General features: G+C 45.1%; 1 protein-coding gene across 1 annotated transcript in view; it reads right to left on the bottom strand.

The window, feature by feature from the left end:
* The window catches only part of Invadolysin (leishmanolysin-like peptidase, invadolysin), a 53657-nt gene extending 40225 nt beyond the window's left edge, over positions 1 to 13432 (bottom strand). Inside the window, exons 1-11 of the mRNA XM_075892164.1 lie at positions 13198 to 13432; positions 12869 to 12969; positions 12651 to 12681; positions 12452 to 12534; positions 12252 to 12369; positions 11908 to 12083; positions 10720 to 10825; positions 10537 to 10631; positions 7514 to 7635; positions 6884 to 6987; positions 5161 to 5237 (exon numbers count right to left, since the gene is read on the bottom strand). Of these exons, the coding sequence (XP_075748279.1) occupies positions 5161 to 5237; positions 6884 to 6987; positions 7514 to 7635; positions 10537 to 10631; positions 10720 to 10825; positions 11908 to 12083; positions 12252 to 12369; positions 12452 to 12534; positions 12651 to 12681; positions 12869 to 12969; positions 13198 to 13290 (1106 nt within the window). The 5' untranslated portion in view covers positions 13291 to 13432. The remainder of the gene's footprint in view (positions 1 to 5160; positions 5238 to 6883; positions 6988 to 7513; positions 7636 to 10536; positions 10632 to 10719; positions 10826 to 11907; positions 12084 to 12251; positions 12370 to 12451; positions 12535 to 12650; positions 12682 to 12868; positions 12970 to 13197) is intronic.
* Positions 13433 to 15283: the final 1851 nt, after the last annotated feature.

Genomic DNA, 15283 nt, shown 5'->3' with positions numbered 1-15283 from the left:
AGCAACTCTTTGACGGCATCAGCCGCGATCACTTATCACCACATGAGGAGCCCTGTGACGGAGTATAATCTAGAGCAGAAAAAACCACGACACATCAGATGATGTGGCTGAAGCAACCGCCATCGTTTCAGTATAGAGTGTCAGGTAATCTACACACACAATAATCCAGCGGCGGCCGGTGGTAGACTTGGGGAAGGGGCCCAGTAAATCTGTGCCGACTTTTTCCGAATGGTGATGTCAGTGGCTTTAACAGTTGCAATGGACCGGCAAACGGAGTGGTAGGCTGTTTGTGACATTGGCATACATCACAACTCGCGGCATAGTGCTTGGTGGTCTTCCAGAGTGGAGGCCAGTAGAAACCTTGTCGGATACGGCGAAGCGTCCGGACAAATCCAAGGTGCCCACACATGACGTCATCGTGCATGGCTTGGAATACCGCAAGACGCAGGCATTCTGGCACGACGAGGAGTAGTGTGGAACCATGGCTGGAGTAATTCTTGCGATATAGTAGGGCGTCATGAATCACAAATGGCGTGGCGCGTTTAGAGCTACGAGCCACATCAATCATTGGTTTCAGCGAAGGGTCACGCTGTTGCTCGTGACGGAAGACGTCCAAATTTGGGAAGTTGGATGAGATTGCGGCCAGGTAGTTGTCGAAATCATCATCATCAGCATCCACAGTTGGAGATGGAAGACGAGATAAGCAGTCGGCATGTGTGTGGAATCGACCACTCTTGTAGGTCACAGAAAAATTATATTCTTAAAACCGCAAGGCCCAACGAGCCAACCGGCCAGCTGTGTCGCGTAGTCCGATGAGCCAACAAAGAGAACGATGTTCTGTGACGATCTTGAATTGCCGGTCATGCAAATAAGGTCTGAAATTTTCCACGGCAAAACCAACCGCAAGACATTCCAGTTCGGCGACTGTATAGTTCTTCTCAGCCTTAGTCAAAGTACGGCTTGCATATGCAACGACGTGCTGGCAGCCGTCGAGATACTGAACTAGCACGGCACCAACGCCAATACCACTAGCATCTGTATACAGTTCCGTGGGTGCCTCCGGGTCGAAATAGCGCAAGAGGGGTCCGGAAGTAAGTAAAATACTTTAGCTGCTCGAAAGCAGCCTCACACTGAACGGTCCATTGGGATGGAGTGTTTTGGCGGGGCAAGTCTGTCAGTGGATGAGCAAGCTGGGCGAAGTCTTTAATAAACCGGCGAAAATAAGAACACAGGCCCACGAAGCAACGAAGATCCTTCATAGTCGTTGGTTGCTTGAAGTTGATGACAGCATTGATCTTTTGCGGGTCATGTCGTACACCGTCCCTGTCGACTAGATATACGAGCACAAGGGCTTGACGCTCACGAAAATGACACTTCTTTACACTTAAAATGAGACCAGCTTGTTAGACGCAATCTAGAACAATGCTAACCGTTGGTTGCGCTTGTGGAATGTCTAGCCGAAAATAATTTTGTCGTCGAGGTAACAGATACATATTTCCCACTTGAGACCGCAAAGAATGGAGTCCATGAATCGTTTGAAGGTAGCTGGGACATTACATAAGCCAAATGGCATAACGTTAAATTCAAATAACCCATCAAGTGTGACAAAAGCAGTCTTCTCTCTGTCAGACGGATGCATTAGTATCTGCTAGTATTCAGACCTTAGGTTGACGGACGAAAAGTATGCAGCTGAGTGCAGACGATCAACAGCATTATCGATGAGTGGTAGCGGATACACATCTTTCTTTGAGTTGGCATTGAGACGGTAATAGTCCACACAAAATCGCCAAGAGTTGTTTTTCTTTTTTACCAATATGACAGCAGCTGCCCAGAAACTGCTTGACTCCCTAATAATGCCTTTTTGAAGCATGTCGTTGACCTGGTCGGCGATCACTTTCCTTTCTGATGGGGATACGCGATAGGGTTTCTGGTGTGTCGGAGTAGCATCTCCCGTGTTGATGCGGTGGTGCATACGCCATTTGGGCAAAGCAGAAAAACGCTTGTCTTGAGCGAAATCAAAGACTTCCGGGTAGCGTGTAATCACTTCCTCGAGGTCATCCTGCTCGGAAGAAGGCAACGACTTGTTGATCATGCGTTTCATCTTGGCTGAGTAGTTAGGCGCAGTCTGACTGATGGCTGGAGACTCAGAGCATTCTGATGTCAACTGTGGCCTGCTTCTCATCAAACGCTCCCAGTTTAAATCCTGCTGGTAGAACAACAGGCTCTGAGGCTGCGTTGAGCGCCCATAAACAAGCATGTCCGTGGATGGTTGTTAAGACAAACCGTGGGACCAGCACATTTTTCTTGATGGTGTTTGTATGATTGGGCTCAACAAGTCCAGTGCAGGGTCCTGAGCGGACGTGAGAAGAGCATACGGGAACAAACACTGCTGTCCGACCAAGGATCGACACATCTCCACACAACAAAAGCGCGTTGATGGGGAAAGTCAGAAAATCGTCCACTGTGGCAATGGGCAACGTACTTTGTAGAATAATTTCTCCAGTTCCACAGTCAAGCATAGCGCTGCATTCACGAAGGAGGTCTATCTCTAAAATGATGTCATGACTTGCGCGAGCCAGTAAAGTGAATTCAACTCGGAAACTTTGTCCCCCAATCATGAGTACTGCTGAGCAAATACCAACAGGGCATAACACTTTGCCTCCAATTCCATGAAAAGCTTTTTTACGATCCCATGCGAACATAACTTTGTGCCCCAGAAAATGATGCTTGAAACGAGGATGCATAATCGAAACAGCAGCACCAGTGTCTACAAGAGCAAGAGTATCTATACTGTTTATACACAGACGCACTTTGTTCATCAACATCACAGCAGAAGGAGGAATTGGCCAAACTGACCGTCCCGCGACTGCACCTGCATCGGTCGCACCAGCTAGTTTCCCACCTGATGCGAAGAAGGAAACTGACGACGCGGAGACGACAACTGGCTGGAACGTGTTGGAGATGATGTCAGGCTTCACTTGGAGGCGGAGGACTCTCTGTGCGATTCGTTAGGCCATTGCTGTTGGGGACAGTGGTTGGCCAGGTGAGAGGTGCAGGTTTCGTGCATACGAGCCAGCTATGTCGAAAAACGTCGAAAAATGGCCGGCTGGGACAGAAGCGCGAAATGTGCCCTGGGAGGCCGCATGTGTAGCAAATGGGGACTTGTCGGCTAACATTAGCAGGAGCAGAGGTGGCAGAGGTACGCAGAGACGGGTTGTGCTCTGCATGCAGGAACATTTCGTGGCAACGGATAGTAGTCTTCTAGTAGAGGCCTGGTTGACAATGGTCGGAGGTCCGCAGTGGCACGTCGAGATGATGACATCCGGTAGTGACTGTGACCCGTAGGGGAAGACTGAAGCCGTGGGGTGAAATCTGCAGTTTTTGTGCGTGGTCGGTTTTCGACGTGGCGCTCTCGCATCCAGTAGGGAGGTGGTGCGGGGCATGCGGCGAACCAGCATCGGTAGTGAGCGTCACCTGCTTGAAGCCATGCGAGCTCTTCTCCAACTACTCGGCGTAAGAGGAAGGGAATGTCTTCACAGGTGGTGATGACCATACTTGCAACAGTGGGAACATTGTCCAAGCACCCTGAACTTAGGTGAAATTCTCCGGGTGTTCATAGCCACGAATGCGCGACACTGCTGCCTGAACGCTGAAGGAGTGTTCAAGTTTTTTTTTCATTATGAGAAAATTGAACACTTCCTTGGCGATGCCTTTTAACAAATGGCCAACTTTGTCTTCGTCAGACATATTTACGTTGACAATCCTGCAAAGCTTCAATAACTCTTCAATGTAGGTCATGCACGTTTCGACGGGCAGCTAAGCCCTACGTGAGAGTGTTTGCTCAGCTTTCTTTTTCATTGAACTCGTGTCCCCAAAGCAGGCCTTAAGTTCCTCAACAAATATATCCCAAGTGGTGAGCACATGTCCATGGTTCTCAAACCAAAGCAGAGTGGTCCCGGCAAGGAAGAATACTACGTGCACGAGCTTCGCCAGCGCGCCGTTGTAGCGGCTCACTCTGTCGTAGTGTTTTAGCCAAGCATCCACGTCTTCATCAGTTTTACCAGAGAATATCCGTGGTTCAGGCACCCAGTAGTTAGGTTGTCGAGGTCGACGGCCACTTTGTGCCATGTCGGCGGCGCTGGTGGATGCAGCAGCGTAGCCTATCAACGGGCTTACTGTGTCGTCGGTCATGTTGATGTTGTCCGGGGGTAGCCCAGCTGAGCGTCTGCTTCTTCAAAGGTCTTCTGCTGCATGGTCCAGGACGGCAAATTACCCAGCACCGCTCCACCAAAGCTGTCACGGATGTTATGGGTTTATTTACACTGAAAGGCCAGCGCACAACCGAGACTGCCAAATAGCCATAGCATTCTTCCTTTCTCTTCTTTTGCACTATTTCAGTTTGCGTTACATTTTGTTTTTCTTTTATTTCACAGCCAAGGTCCCTTGGCTTCATTGATTTATATGTGGGGTTTAACGTCCCAAAACCACCATATGATTACAAGAGATGCTATAGTGGAGGGCTCTGGAAATTTGGCCACCTGGGATTCTTTAAAGTGCACCCAAATCTGAGCACACAAACCTACAGCATTTTGGCCTCCATCAAAGATGCAGTCGCCGCAGCCAGGATTCAATCCCGCGACCTCAGCAGCCGAGTACCTTAGCCACTAGACCACCGCGGTGGGGACAAAGTCCCTTGCGAGTAATGCATTTTCATGCTATAATATGATCCCATTAATGCCCAAGATCACATAATTAGACTGCAAAACGGATCTTGATCATGATATTTTGAAATTTTAAGTTTATTCTTCGAAACAGTACTTGCTCAAATCGCGTTCCATGAAGCCACGATGTGCATGTTCCAGATTGGCCGCTGATGCTGCAGCTACGTCACTCTTGCAGTGAAAAGATCGCTGCCAGGCGATGCTTTTGCCGCAAAAAGAAGAAAGTTGAATGCATACCGACTAGCTACTAGAACATTGCTCAATAAAGGTGAGTTACTGATGGAGTATGCATGTTTTTCTCCTTAATAAATTTTATTTCACAGTTCTTGTAAAAAACGTATCAACAAGATTCTATTGTACTAAACTTACGAAAGAAAACGAGAACAGGATCGCTATGTGACAATAAAGCCAAAGATAGGGTAAAATAATGTCTCATTACCCTGTATCCTCCATGAGAGCCAACGTGATCCTTGAATACACAGGGTTCTGGGTATGAGTTCCAGTCATGGCTTCATTCTGAGAGATGTAAGAAATGGTCCTTCAAAAACTGTGCAAAGCAGCAAGAGACACTTGAAAGACCATGCCTCGGCATATGAACAAAGTTGTATTGAAACTTCTCTATAGATTAGTTACCACAACATGCGATGTGAAGCTGGAAGCACAACTATGCAAAACGAATAGCAGAGAGCTCAGTTAGTTGGTACCCAAGAAGGAAGTCTTTCTTCTTGTGTCTTTTCACAATGTATGCACATAGGCCTTGCGCTACATTCACCTGAAAGTAAATTACGTCTTTCGGTGAGAGCCCCTTCACTTTGTTGTAGGCACTATCAAACCCTTCATCCCGTCCCCTCAATCCCCTTGTGGCTTGCTCTTTCTGCTCATGTCAATACCTGGATAGGAGTAAAGAAGGATGTGCTTGTAATGAGTAAAGAGGGACGCGCTAAACGCCGGAATGCGGCGAAGGCGCACGAGACCTGAATAGTGCGCATACACGACACATTGACAAACGGGATTGGTCAGAGGAAAGCCCGTGGCACGCGACCTGAGCTGTGGTCAAAAACCAGCAAAAGATGGGGTGGCATTGTCCTGTGGAAAGCCGACAAGGAAGGTTGAAGAAGATAGTGTCACTCTCGCGGCAAAGGCTTGTTTAAGCCGGATCTGAAGGTGGTGGTATCAGGGTCCAGAAAGGCAGCCATCGTTTACGGTAATTACCAAGAGACTCTCTTCGGCCCTGCAGCCCCTTTAAACAGCAGTTCCCGGGACACCTGCCGCTCTTCGCCTTCTTCACAGGATGGCTGAAACCCACCTGGCAATCGCCGGGACTTCGACAAGTCGACGGGTAGGCCTGAGCTGCCGGGACCCATGGCGACCGGGTCACGAGTGAAGACAAGTGGATCGGCAAGCACAAGTGGGCCAACAATAATGACTGCGAGACCTCTGCCAGGACTTTGATGACAGGAAACTTTGTAGTAGTCACGAACCGCCACCACGAACAGTAAGAACGTTCAATTTGATAGCGAGCATCGGTGAAGAATTGCAGAGAAGCCATAGTGGCCATCGTTTGCCAAGAGCTAGAGGCGACCCTAACGTAGATTATTGTTGGTTTTGCTTTTTATTGTATTGCCGCGCTTTGTGAGCTTGTTTGCCTAAACACCGATTTTGTGTATTTGTTTCGTCCATTCAATGTATAAAGTGTGTTTGTCTTGCCACACCCATCTTCCATCTCTCTCAATGCAATCCCTTGCAAGCATTCCGGTGATTAAAATGCGACAGTGCTACAATGAATGTCGACAGTCACTTAAGCACTCCAAATTTAAGAGCACAATCTATCACAGTTTCAGAATAGACAAACCTTCTTTTTGTCATTTGCTAGTATGCTTATCTCCACTATAAATTTGCCTGACAAACAACTTCACAAGTCACTGCACAAATGAAGACAAAGCCCGGGCGATATGCGATGGTATTTGCTCATTGAGACCGATTTCACCACGAGAGCCATCTCTACATTTTCCATGCCATAGCACAATCAAGCCGCACCTGCACACACAACCACCAAAAATGTTTCTACCACCATTAGGTGATCCAAGAGCCTCGCAAAAAAAAATAGCTTTCAGAAACTTTTTTTGTAATGGAGTCTCTCGCCAAACGAACAACTTTCTCACCTCAAACAACCGCTTCTCCCAATGAGTCAGCCTTGTTCCGTCCTCCCCTTGATCTTCCATCTCTGCACCTTTCAGCTCTGAGCAGTTGAAATGGAACCTAACTTCTGCCTGTGGACATTCGCAGTATGTTGTCAGCAAATGAATGCAAATGGGCGCATGTCAATGGCAGCAAAACACATCCTGCCAATCAACCTACAGCCACCACTGCCAGCTTCCAGGGAAGGCAACTACAAATTTCAACACCAAGCACACACTCTAAAATGTTAATAGAAAAGCAGTAACCTGCAAAGATACCCATACCCGTTCCTTCACGTAGTAGTTTCTTTCATTCTATATCACCCTGCCTATCCGCATCCCCAACAGCAACTTTGTGCAAGGATGAAAAAACAATAAAGAAATGCAAATGTTGATAACAGTCACATGATGGCCCTCAATACTTTTGTATAAGTATACAGGAAAAAAACGGGCATTGACTGTTTAAGTAATGTGCTGAGCCAGCTCTCGGAAAGGGCTCGACAATAACAAGAATAGGCAATGCCATGCAGCTGTGCCTGACGTTACTGCACTTTTACTTCATTTTTCTTTAAGTTACTGATGAAGGTGCTAGCATGAAAATATAGCACAAGTCACTTGCCACAACACGAGGTGTAACCATGATCCAGAATTCCTTTCTCATGGATCCACCGTGTATCTTCCAGTCATGCCTAACAACTTTTTTCATGACACGGTCACTCCACTTGTGAGTCTGCAATCTGGAAACATCAGATATTGCCGGCATTGCTGTTAAGTGCAATTTTGTCACGACAACACAATCACATAAACATGATGTGATGCAGTTCACAATAGATAGTACAGAAGAAAGCTCTCATAATAAGCTTGCAAAACAAAAATGCCTATTAAAGGGCCAGTAAACAGGCTTCAACATTTTTTTTAAACACCTCTGAAACAAGTTGACCAATTCATGCAGAAGGCCGTGGCGTTCACATCTTGCTGATACCACATCACAGTGCATCAAGCAGGTGGTCAATTCCGAAAAACAGTTTTGAAAAACAAGCGCCTGTTTGGTCCTTTTTGCAGGCGAAGTGACATAATGTATAATTTTCCCATGGGCAACTTTACGTGGCATCAACTTCGTCGACTAATCCTCTGCACTATGAAAGGGCATCTTGGCCCTGCAATGATACGGTATTGGCTGTAGAGTTTTCACTCGCATTTGTTTATCTTGCCAGTGCCTCTCATCCCTTGCAACTCACTTCCTCAGCGCATTGCTCTCACACAAGTGACATGAGGAAGCCCTGCTCAGTCATTAGCTGCGGGCTGAATTGCTGTCTTCGTGTTACATTGCTCAAACGGACATAGTCCCGACAACGGGCTCTGTCTACACCGCTGTGCGGCTGAGAACGGTGGAAAGGATGAGCAAGAAACTAGAACCAGCCTAAGCTAAAGTCCCCCCCAAAAATAAAGTAGCCTCAACTGCTTCCCTTTGCCTCTGCCCCTATTTTAGCAGTTGCAGCAGCATCTCTATGGTGCCCATTAGGAGAAAACCACAAATCTTTCGACTATAGTTTCAAAAACATCTTTCTGCTGCTGCACCTGGCAACCTCTTCCACAGCAAGTTGGCATCACCACGCAAACCGGATCAAGCGCAGTCGACCGCATACTGATAAAGTAAACAACCCCTCGAAACGGACAAATAGAATGGCACTCGCGTGACCTCCTTGAAGTTTTGTGGGTCCAGGCATGAGAAGTCACAATTTCTTATTACCACTACACCACTCACTGAGTTTCCAGTGGTGCTTTGGCCCTTGGGAGCAAGCCCTTTCGAGTACTGTCTATCATTGTCAAATAAAACCCGGACAGCATCAAGTCTTCGCGATGGTATAGTGCGCACCTTTCACTCATCACCGTGCACAGGCATGCTTATATGCGCAGAGCTGCCAAACAGGATGCGCACCTGTCAATGGTGATAACTGAACGGCGTGTATCGCAAAGGCTTGCCGCTACCCTATTCGTGTTTCATTTCATGCTAATAGCATATCTTCACACTGTCGGACACCAGGAAAATACACCCCTTGCTTCTGTACACACTAAATTGTCATATTTACCATTATATCACGTTCTTTATTTTGAAGATCTTTCTCACTTTGCCTTTCAGAACCACAGCACTCTCAAGCGCTCTAGCAGAAGAATGGCACAAGCATTTTTTCGTAGCCATGTTTCAACAGCTTTGCATCTCAATTGACTTCATTTGCTATCTACAAAACACCAGAGATAGGGTGTGCTTGTACACTGACACAAATGGACGTAGTTTAGCTATTCTTCAGGGACTTAAGCCAAAGCAGGTTTGTTTTATACCTGATAACTTCCTTATTACAGACCTCGATACTGAATTTCTTACAGCACTATGTTTGCACAGTACAGGAAAACTGTTATCACTTCATCCTATCCCAAATTTGGGACCATGGGGTTGTTTGCTGGCCCTTGAAACAGTAGGCCTTTTTGGGGCACCTTTTGTCACATAACGATAATTGTCATTGGTATATGCGTTGCTTGCAAAAACGAAAATACTATGTTCTGGTGCAATATGAAAGAAATGATTAACCTTTCAAGTCACAAGTAAACCACAGCAATGCTTTCAATGGGGCTACTCACAAGGCTTACTCAAGTCTTCAATGCAAGCCAGAAGTGATTAGCTGGAGAGGATTTGTAGAAAATAAATTATTTATAGAGAGAACACCATGAAAGATAATGAGCTAGAAAGATGCAAGTGCAAAAAGTTTTTGAGATAGTGATGAATCAGGAGAAACCAAAAAAAAATAAATGCAACCACGCATGCTAAAGCACTCTTAGGCGTACAGCTAAATACAGCTAAAATAGCTAGAAGATTAACATAAAGATGCATTACCTAAAGCAACAGAAAGAGCATCACAGCTAGTTCTGAAACAAAAGAAATGAAACGTAAGCAAGAAGCATCCTTGTGAGCCGCCAAAGAACTAAGCCAAGGGGGAAAATCAAAGGCAGAGCAAAAAGTAATACTAATCAAAACTGTTACAGGTAGGTAAAAATTTCAAGCTACCCCTTCACCAATGTCACAATGGCAGAGCATAGCAAGCCAAGATTTGGAAAGGAAATATAGACATGCATTTCTCTGTTCCTCTCTAATGAAATGTCCACATAAATGAAACGTCTGGTCTGGCACTAAAAGGCATTGCGGTGAAGCTAATGCTTAATTGTAATATTATTCATGTTGTTTCTTGCAGCTGAGCTAGAATTCTGAAACTGATATAAATGTTTTACACTATCTCTACTGCAAACACATTTTTAAGAAAAATCTACACTATCTCTACTGCAAACACATTTTTAAGAAAAATCATTGCCTCATTTAATGCCTACTCTCTAAAGACAATTTGCTCCTATCTAATGTTATGCTAAGGTCCCTTTTCTTTTTCAGAACTTCACACTGCTCTTACAACATACAGTGAACTATGATAACTTCCTCAGTGTAACCAAAATACATACAATTCCAGCATCAATCCGACCAATATGTACGCACCTCGAGTTCAGCACAGCTATTTGTATGTGACAGTACGAAATATCTGATACCGGACAACAGGCATGGGAGGCATAAATGTAGCCAAGACAATCTGACTCACTCTTTGTTCACCGCTGGTTTTCCATTCCGTTCTCGAGGTGTCAGTGGGTAGCCATATTTGTCACGAAAGTAAGCATATAGACTCACCGAAAAACCCTGTGGAGTGAGGCACGCCACACACAGATTGAATGTGAAACATGAAATACTGCAGCGCTAGTATGTATTACTACATGTGAGATCCTACCAAGGCATGAAGAATTTCGTGCTTGACCGTGGAGAGTAGAGTGTCCATATCTTGTGGCTTTGTGGAGATTGAGTTAGGGCAGAGGTTGGCGTGTCCAGCAATAGGTCTGGAAAAGAGACCCAGGCCCCACAATGAAACAATGTAAAGAGAGATGAATTGATTGGTATTTTAAGGAAGGCACTGACCTACAAAACCTACAAAAACAAATTGCTCTCTCTGCATAGGTACCTTTAAACTTACAGATACGAGAACAATAGTATATCAGTTTCCTGTGCGTTTTGTGCCAAAAGTGCACGGGTTCAAAATTTTGCGGGTAAAGTTTGTCTTAGTGCAAACAAATTCGACTTGAGCTGGTCAATTATTTTTAAATATGGAGTGACAGCTCATGATAAATTATTTAATAATCAAAAAATGAGAGAGAAAAAAAAAACAGCAACTAGATGTTCCGACAGCTTATTTCAGGAGTGATCCAATTTGCTCAAGCAATATGTTAAAAGTGTAGCTAACAAGACTGAAGTGAAACACTAGCTACTGTAATCTCATACAAAATATAATTTTAAAACAATTGTTACATCCGATACATATTGAGTTGCTCTTAACAGAAATATTAGCACAGAAAAATCTTGGCTAAGAGCTGAAATTGTAAAAGGAGGAAGAAACACTTGCAAAGATGTCTGCATAATTGCTAGAAAGAGTGCCTACTAATAAACTAAATAAAGGACGAATACTACAATTTTTTTAGGGAGTATTGTAAAAACCTATTATATGACGGCACTGAGAGCATCTACCTCCACAGGTTACAGGCACTTGTTTAATTATTTATATGAAGCAGCTTACCTCAAAACTAATGTTGCCTAAGTATGAGGAGCAAGATTTTAATTTTTAGTCATTCTGTTAAAAGTAAAATAAATAACATAGACATATAAGCCTTGAACAAACAGCATTATAGAACTTACTGGCTCTCTTTGAATACAACAAGGGTCTCAAATAAAAAATGTTTGAAAATATCCTGCAGGCTTGTACTACCTACAAAGGGCAAAAGTGAAGGATGTTTCTATCTGACAGGCTGCAATGTTAAAAGCACAAGGCAGGTGCCAAATGAGTCAGGGACACGAGGCCATGAGGCCCAACTCAGTCACATCACGATACAAAAGACATTCAAGGGAAAGGACACTGGTATGTGCGCACCTATCGGTTGACGCTTCCTGTTGGCAATGGGCCGCATAAGCAACGGTTTGGCCCTTGAAGCAGCGATCGGTCTGCATGGCTGACACGTAAAACACGAAGTCGGCATCGGGTATACCTCGACCAGCACTCCCAAGCGTCTGGCAGTAGCGTCCTGTGCGGTCACATACTCTGCAAGGCTGGTGCAAAAGGAGCAAAGACAGGGAGGTTTCTCCCCTGGTGCCACAGTGTAATGCAACCGTGCTTAGGAGCCGTTATATAATCAACTTCTATAAAACCTTTTGTTCGTATCATTGGCAAGACTGGTAAAAAGAAGGAAGTTTCTTGTCCAAGTATTACGCACATACCTCCAAGTGCTCTTCAGGAACGACTACCTCTCCACAGGTTGTTTCAATCTCGCAATATTCGTTGCAGTAAAGGTACGGGTCTTGGTCAGGTGAGAATGCTTGGTTGTTTGGACATTTCCTGTTCGCAAACAAAGCGCTCAATTGGAGTATGTCATAGGCGTCCTTCTAAATACATCACATATATTTTCTTTTCCCCTCACCTGTTCAACCTTATAGGCACTAGGGTTGGTCTGACCATAAGAGTCCTCTCCCAGTAAGCAAGTGCTTCTGGCAAGATCGTGTCCTACGCAAGAAAAATATGTGGAAATACTGCAATTGGGCATTGCTATCACGAAGGATTCACACTGTTGCAGCAGTGCGGATAGACGAGTATAAGAAGTGATACGGGCGCGAACTCACATTTATTATGTCAAATTTCTCCGGCGGCAACCTGAAAATCAAGCCGATGTTACATATACAGAGATCGAGATTGAAAATTCGACTGGAAATGAGCGCAGCGCTGCAGTTTGATACGGCCAAGTGCTTCGTTTTCGTAGATGAAAAAAAAAAAAATGTTATACGCAATACTGCACGGCACATTACCTGACATTTAATAAAATGTCATAGAACATGCTCACCTGTAAACACTCTTATCGTAGAATACTTTAATTCTGAGGGGCTGGCTAATACTCCGTTTTCTTACATGCGATGAAGGCTCCAAATGCACCGGGTTAAGCACCTGAAAGTGTTAAAGGGCAAGTCGTACTGAAAGCAAATAAGCAGAGTGAAACTGCCACCATAACGACTGTAAACACGATAACGGTGCGAGCGCAGCCCGGATGTCGCTCTTTGAGCACATGTAATCACGCATGCATTAGACGCGCGAGGTCAACAAATCAATTGAACCTCCTGCGAGTGAAGGAAAACCGGGGGAAACCCACAAGTCGTGCGAGGTCGACAGACTTACGTCTTCTATCTTTGGCGGGACGTAGCTGCAACGGAAGCATCGAACGTACGTGAAGCACGACGTGATCAGAGCCCAGTACGCGACGAACTTCATCGAGCTGGAGTTTTACGATTTTACCCCATCGAATACGCTCCGTTCCGTCCGTCCCCCCCTAACCAAGCCACACCACTACTCCAATCTGATCGAACCATCACGGAACACCTACATACTACCATTTGCCACAGCCGGAGACGCTTTCCGGTTGCAAAGCACGTCAGGCCCCGGAAACTCCCAAGTTCAAGTGATCACCTGTAGGGGGCGAAAAAATCAACCGCGGCGTTTGGTTTTCAGCTAGGTACATGAAGCCAGGAAGGTTTTCAGCTACTTGTACATGAAGAATGTCGATACAAAATGTAAGAAGCGAACCAGGAAATTGACTGGTAAATACTTAGAAAACAGCAGGTGGCTAAACCGAAAATAACTATTGGTTAAGAAGAAAGTGAAGCAAACGGAGACTGACATGTGGAGAATTAACATGATTAAGAAGTCCGCACTAGAGATCTATCGAATTTTTAAGCAGGAAATTGCCAAAGAAAGGATATATGATAATACTCGGGATAGTTCTCTACTGTTTGAGGCCAGGACGGGAGTATTGCGAACAAGACATATCGGGCCAAATACGAAGGCGTAGACACGGTATGCAGTGCGTGTGGTGTGGAGAGGAAGAAGAAACTGCTGAACACTTGATAATGTTCTGTAAAGGGCTTCACCATCCCTATAGTTCAGGATGATGGCGCAGAGTTTTTCAAAGCACTGGGGCTTAGGGACAAGGAGGGCAAAATAGACTTTAAGCGGGTAGGCTTAACTAGAAGGTTATCTGATTGGTGGCTAAAGTCAAGACACGAGTGAAAATTAAACCCTTCACTGCAAAGTACGAATCCTCAACGTCACTATTTAAAGAGAAAAAAAGATAAATCTAATGGTTAGTTCACTAAGTATTACGGCTAGGTGGCGTTAACCGCCGCTCAGTCTAAAGGGTACAGCTACACTCATGCATCCATTTAGCGTAGATGAATAAATGGATGGATAGATGGATGGATGGATGGATGGATGGATGGATGGATGGATGGATGGATGGATGGATGGATGGATGGATGGATGGATGGATGGATGAATGAATGAATGGATGGATGGATGAATGGATGGATGGATGGATGGATGGATGGATGGATGGATGGATGGATGGATGGATGGATGGATGGATGAATGGATGGATGGGTGGGTGGATGGATGAATGTGGCTGTACTCTTTAGAGTCCACGGTTCACTGAATCTTAATAGGGTGAAACAAGCTTTCCGCTATACCAGTAGAAAAGGTTGGGGGAACAACCTTCCTAGCTTTAAAGAATGATCTTCCTAGGTTTAATGACCATTCAGATACCAGCAGCATTTGTTACGTTATAAAACTAACTACAGGCTTGACATAAATTGGCATTACATGAAAACATTTATAAATACATACGTTTCTGCATGCAGCGCTGCCCAAGGAACGAAGACCACCAAAGGAAAGAACTGTGCCGGCACCCTCCGGTGGAGAGACCAGCCAGTCTGCTCCGGGGCTACGTCAATCTCCAGCTACAGTTGAGATACTGCGAGAGGCCCCACTAAGCCATGCAGTTCATGAATCTTCACTGGAAGGAATGTCGCGTTACGGACACGACGCCATAGAACTCAGCGACGCCGCAGAAAAACTGTCAGCAAGCTCTAGTGATTCTTATTCAGGAGAAGCCAATGATGTGGCTATTGAAACATCAAAGGGTACTGGTGAAACGTCAAATGCTACGGCAGAATCAGCAGAACTGAAGAAGAAGCTTGCTGACCTTACTAGAAAGTATACTGAACTTCAGAAGCATCATGCTTCTGCCAAGCACACAATCCAAAGTCTCAAGAAAAAAAGTGCAAGAACTCGAGAGTGACGCAGCAAATATTTCGCAAAATTTGAAATTTCTGAATGATGATCAAGTTCGCGCTCTCTCAAGAAGCAGCAGCTTGGGAAACTCTTGGTCTCCGCACACCATCAAGCAATGCCTTCAAATTAAATTTGCTTG

Source organism: Rhipicephalus microplus, chromosome 4 (genome assembly GCF_043290135.1).
Source record: "Rhipicephalus microplus isolate Deutch F79 chromosome 4, USDA_Rmic, whole genome shotgun sequence".
In the NCBI taxonomy this organism is placed as follows: domain Eukaryota; kingdom Metazoa; phylum Arthropoda; class Arachnida; order Ixodida; family Ixodidae; genus Rhipicephalus; species Rhipicephalus microplus.
Note: the sequence above shows the minus strand (reverse complement) of the source record. Positions and strands in the feature narration are given on the sequence as shown.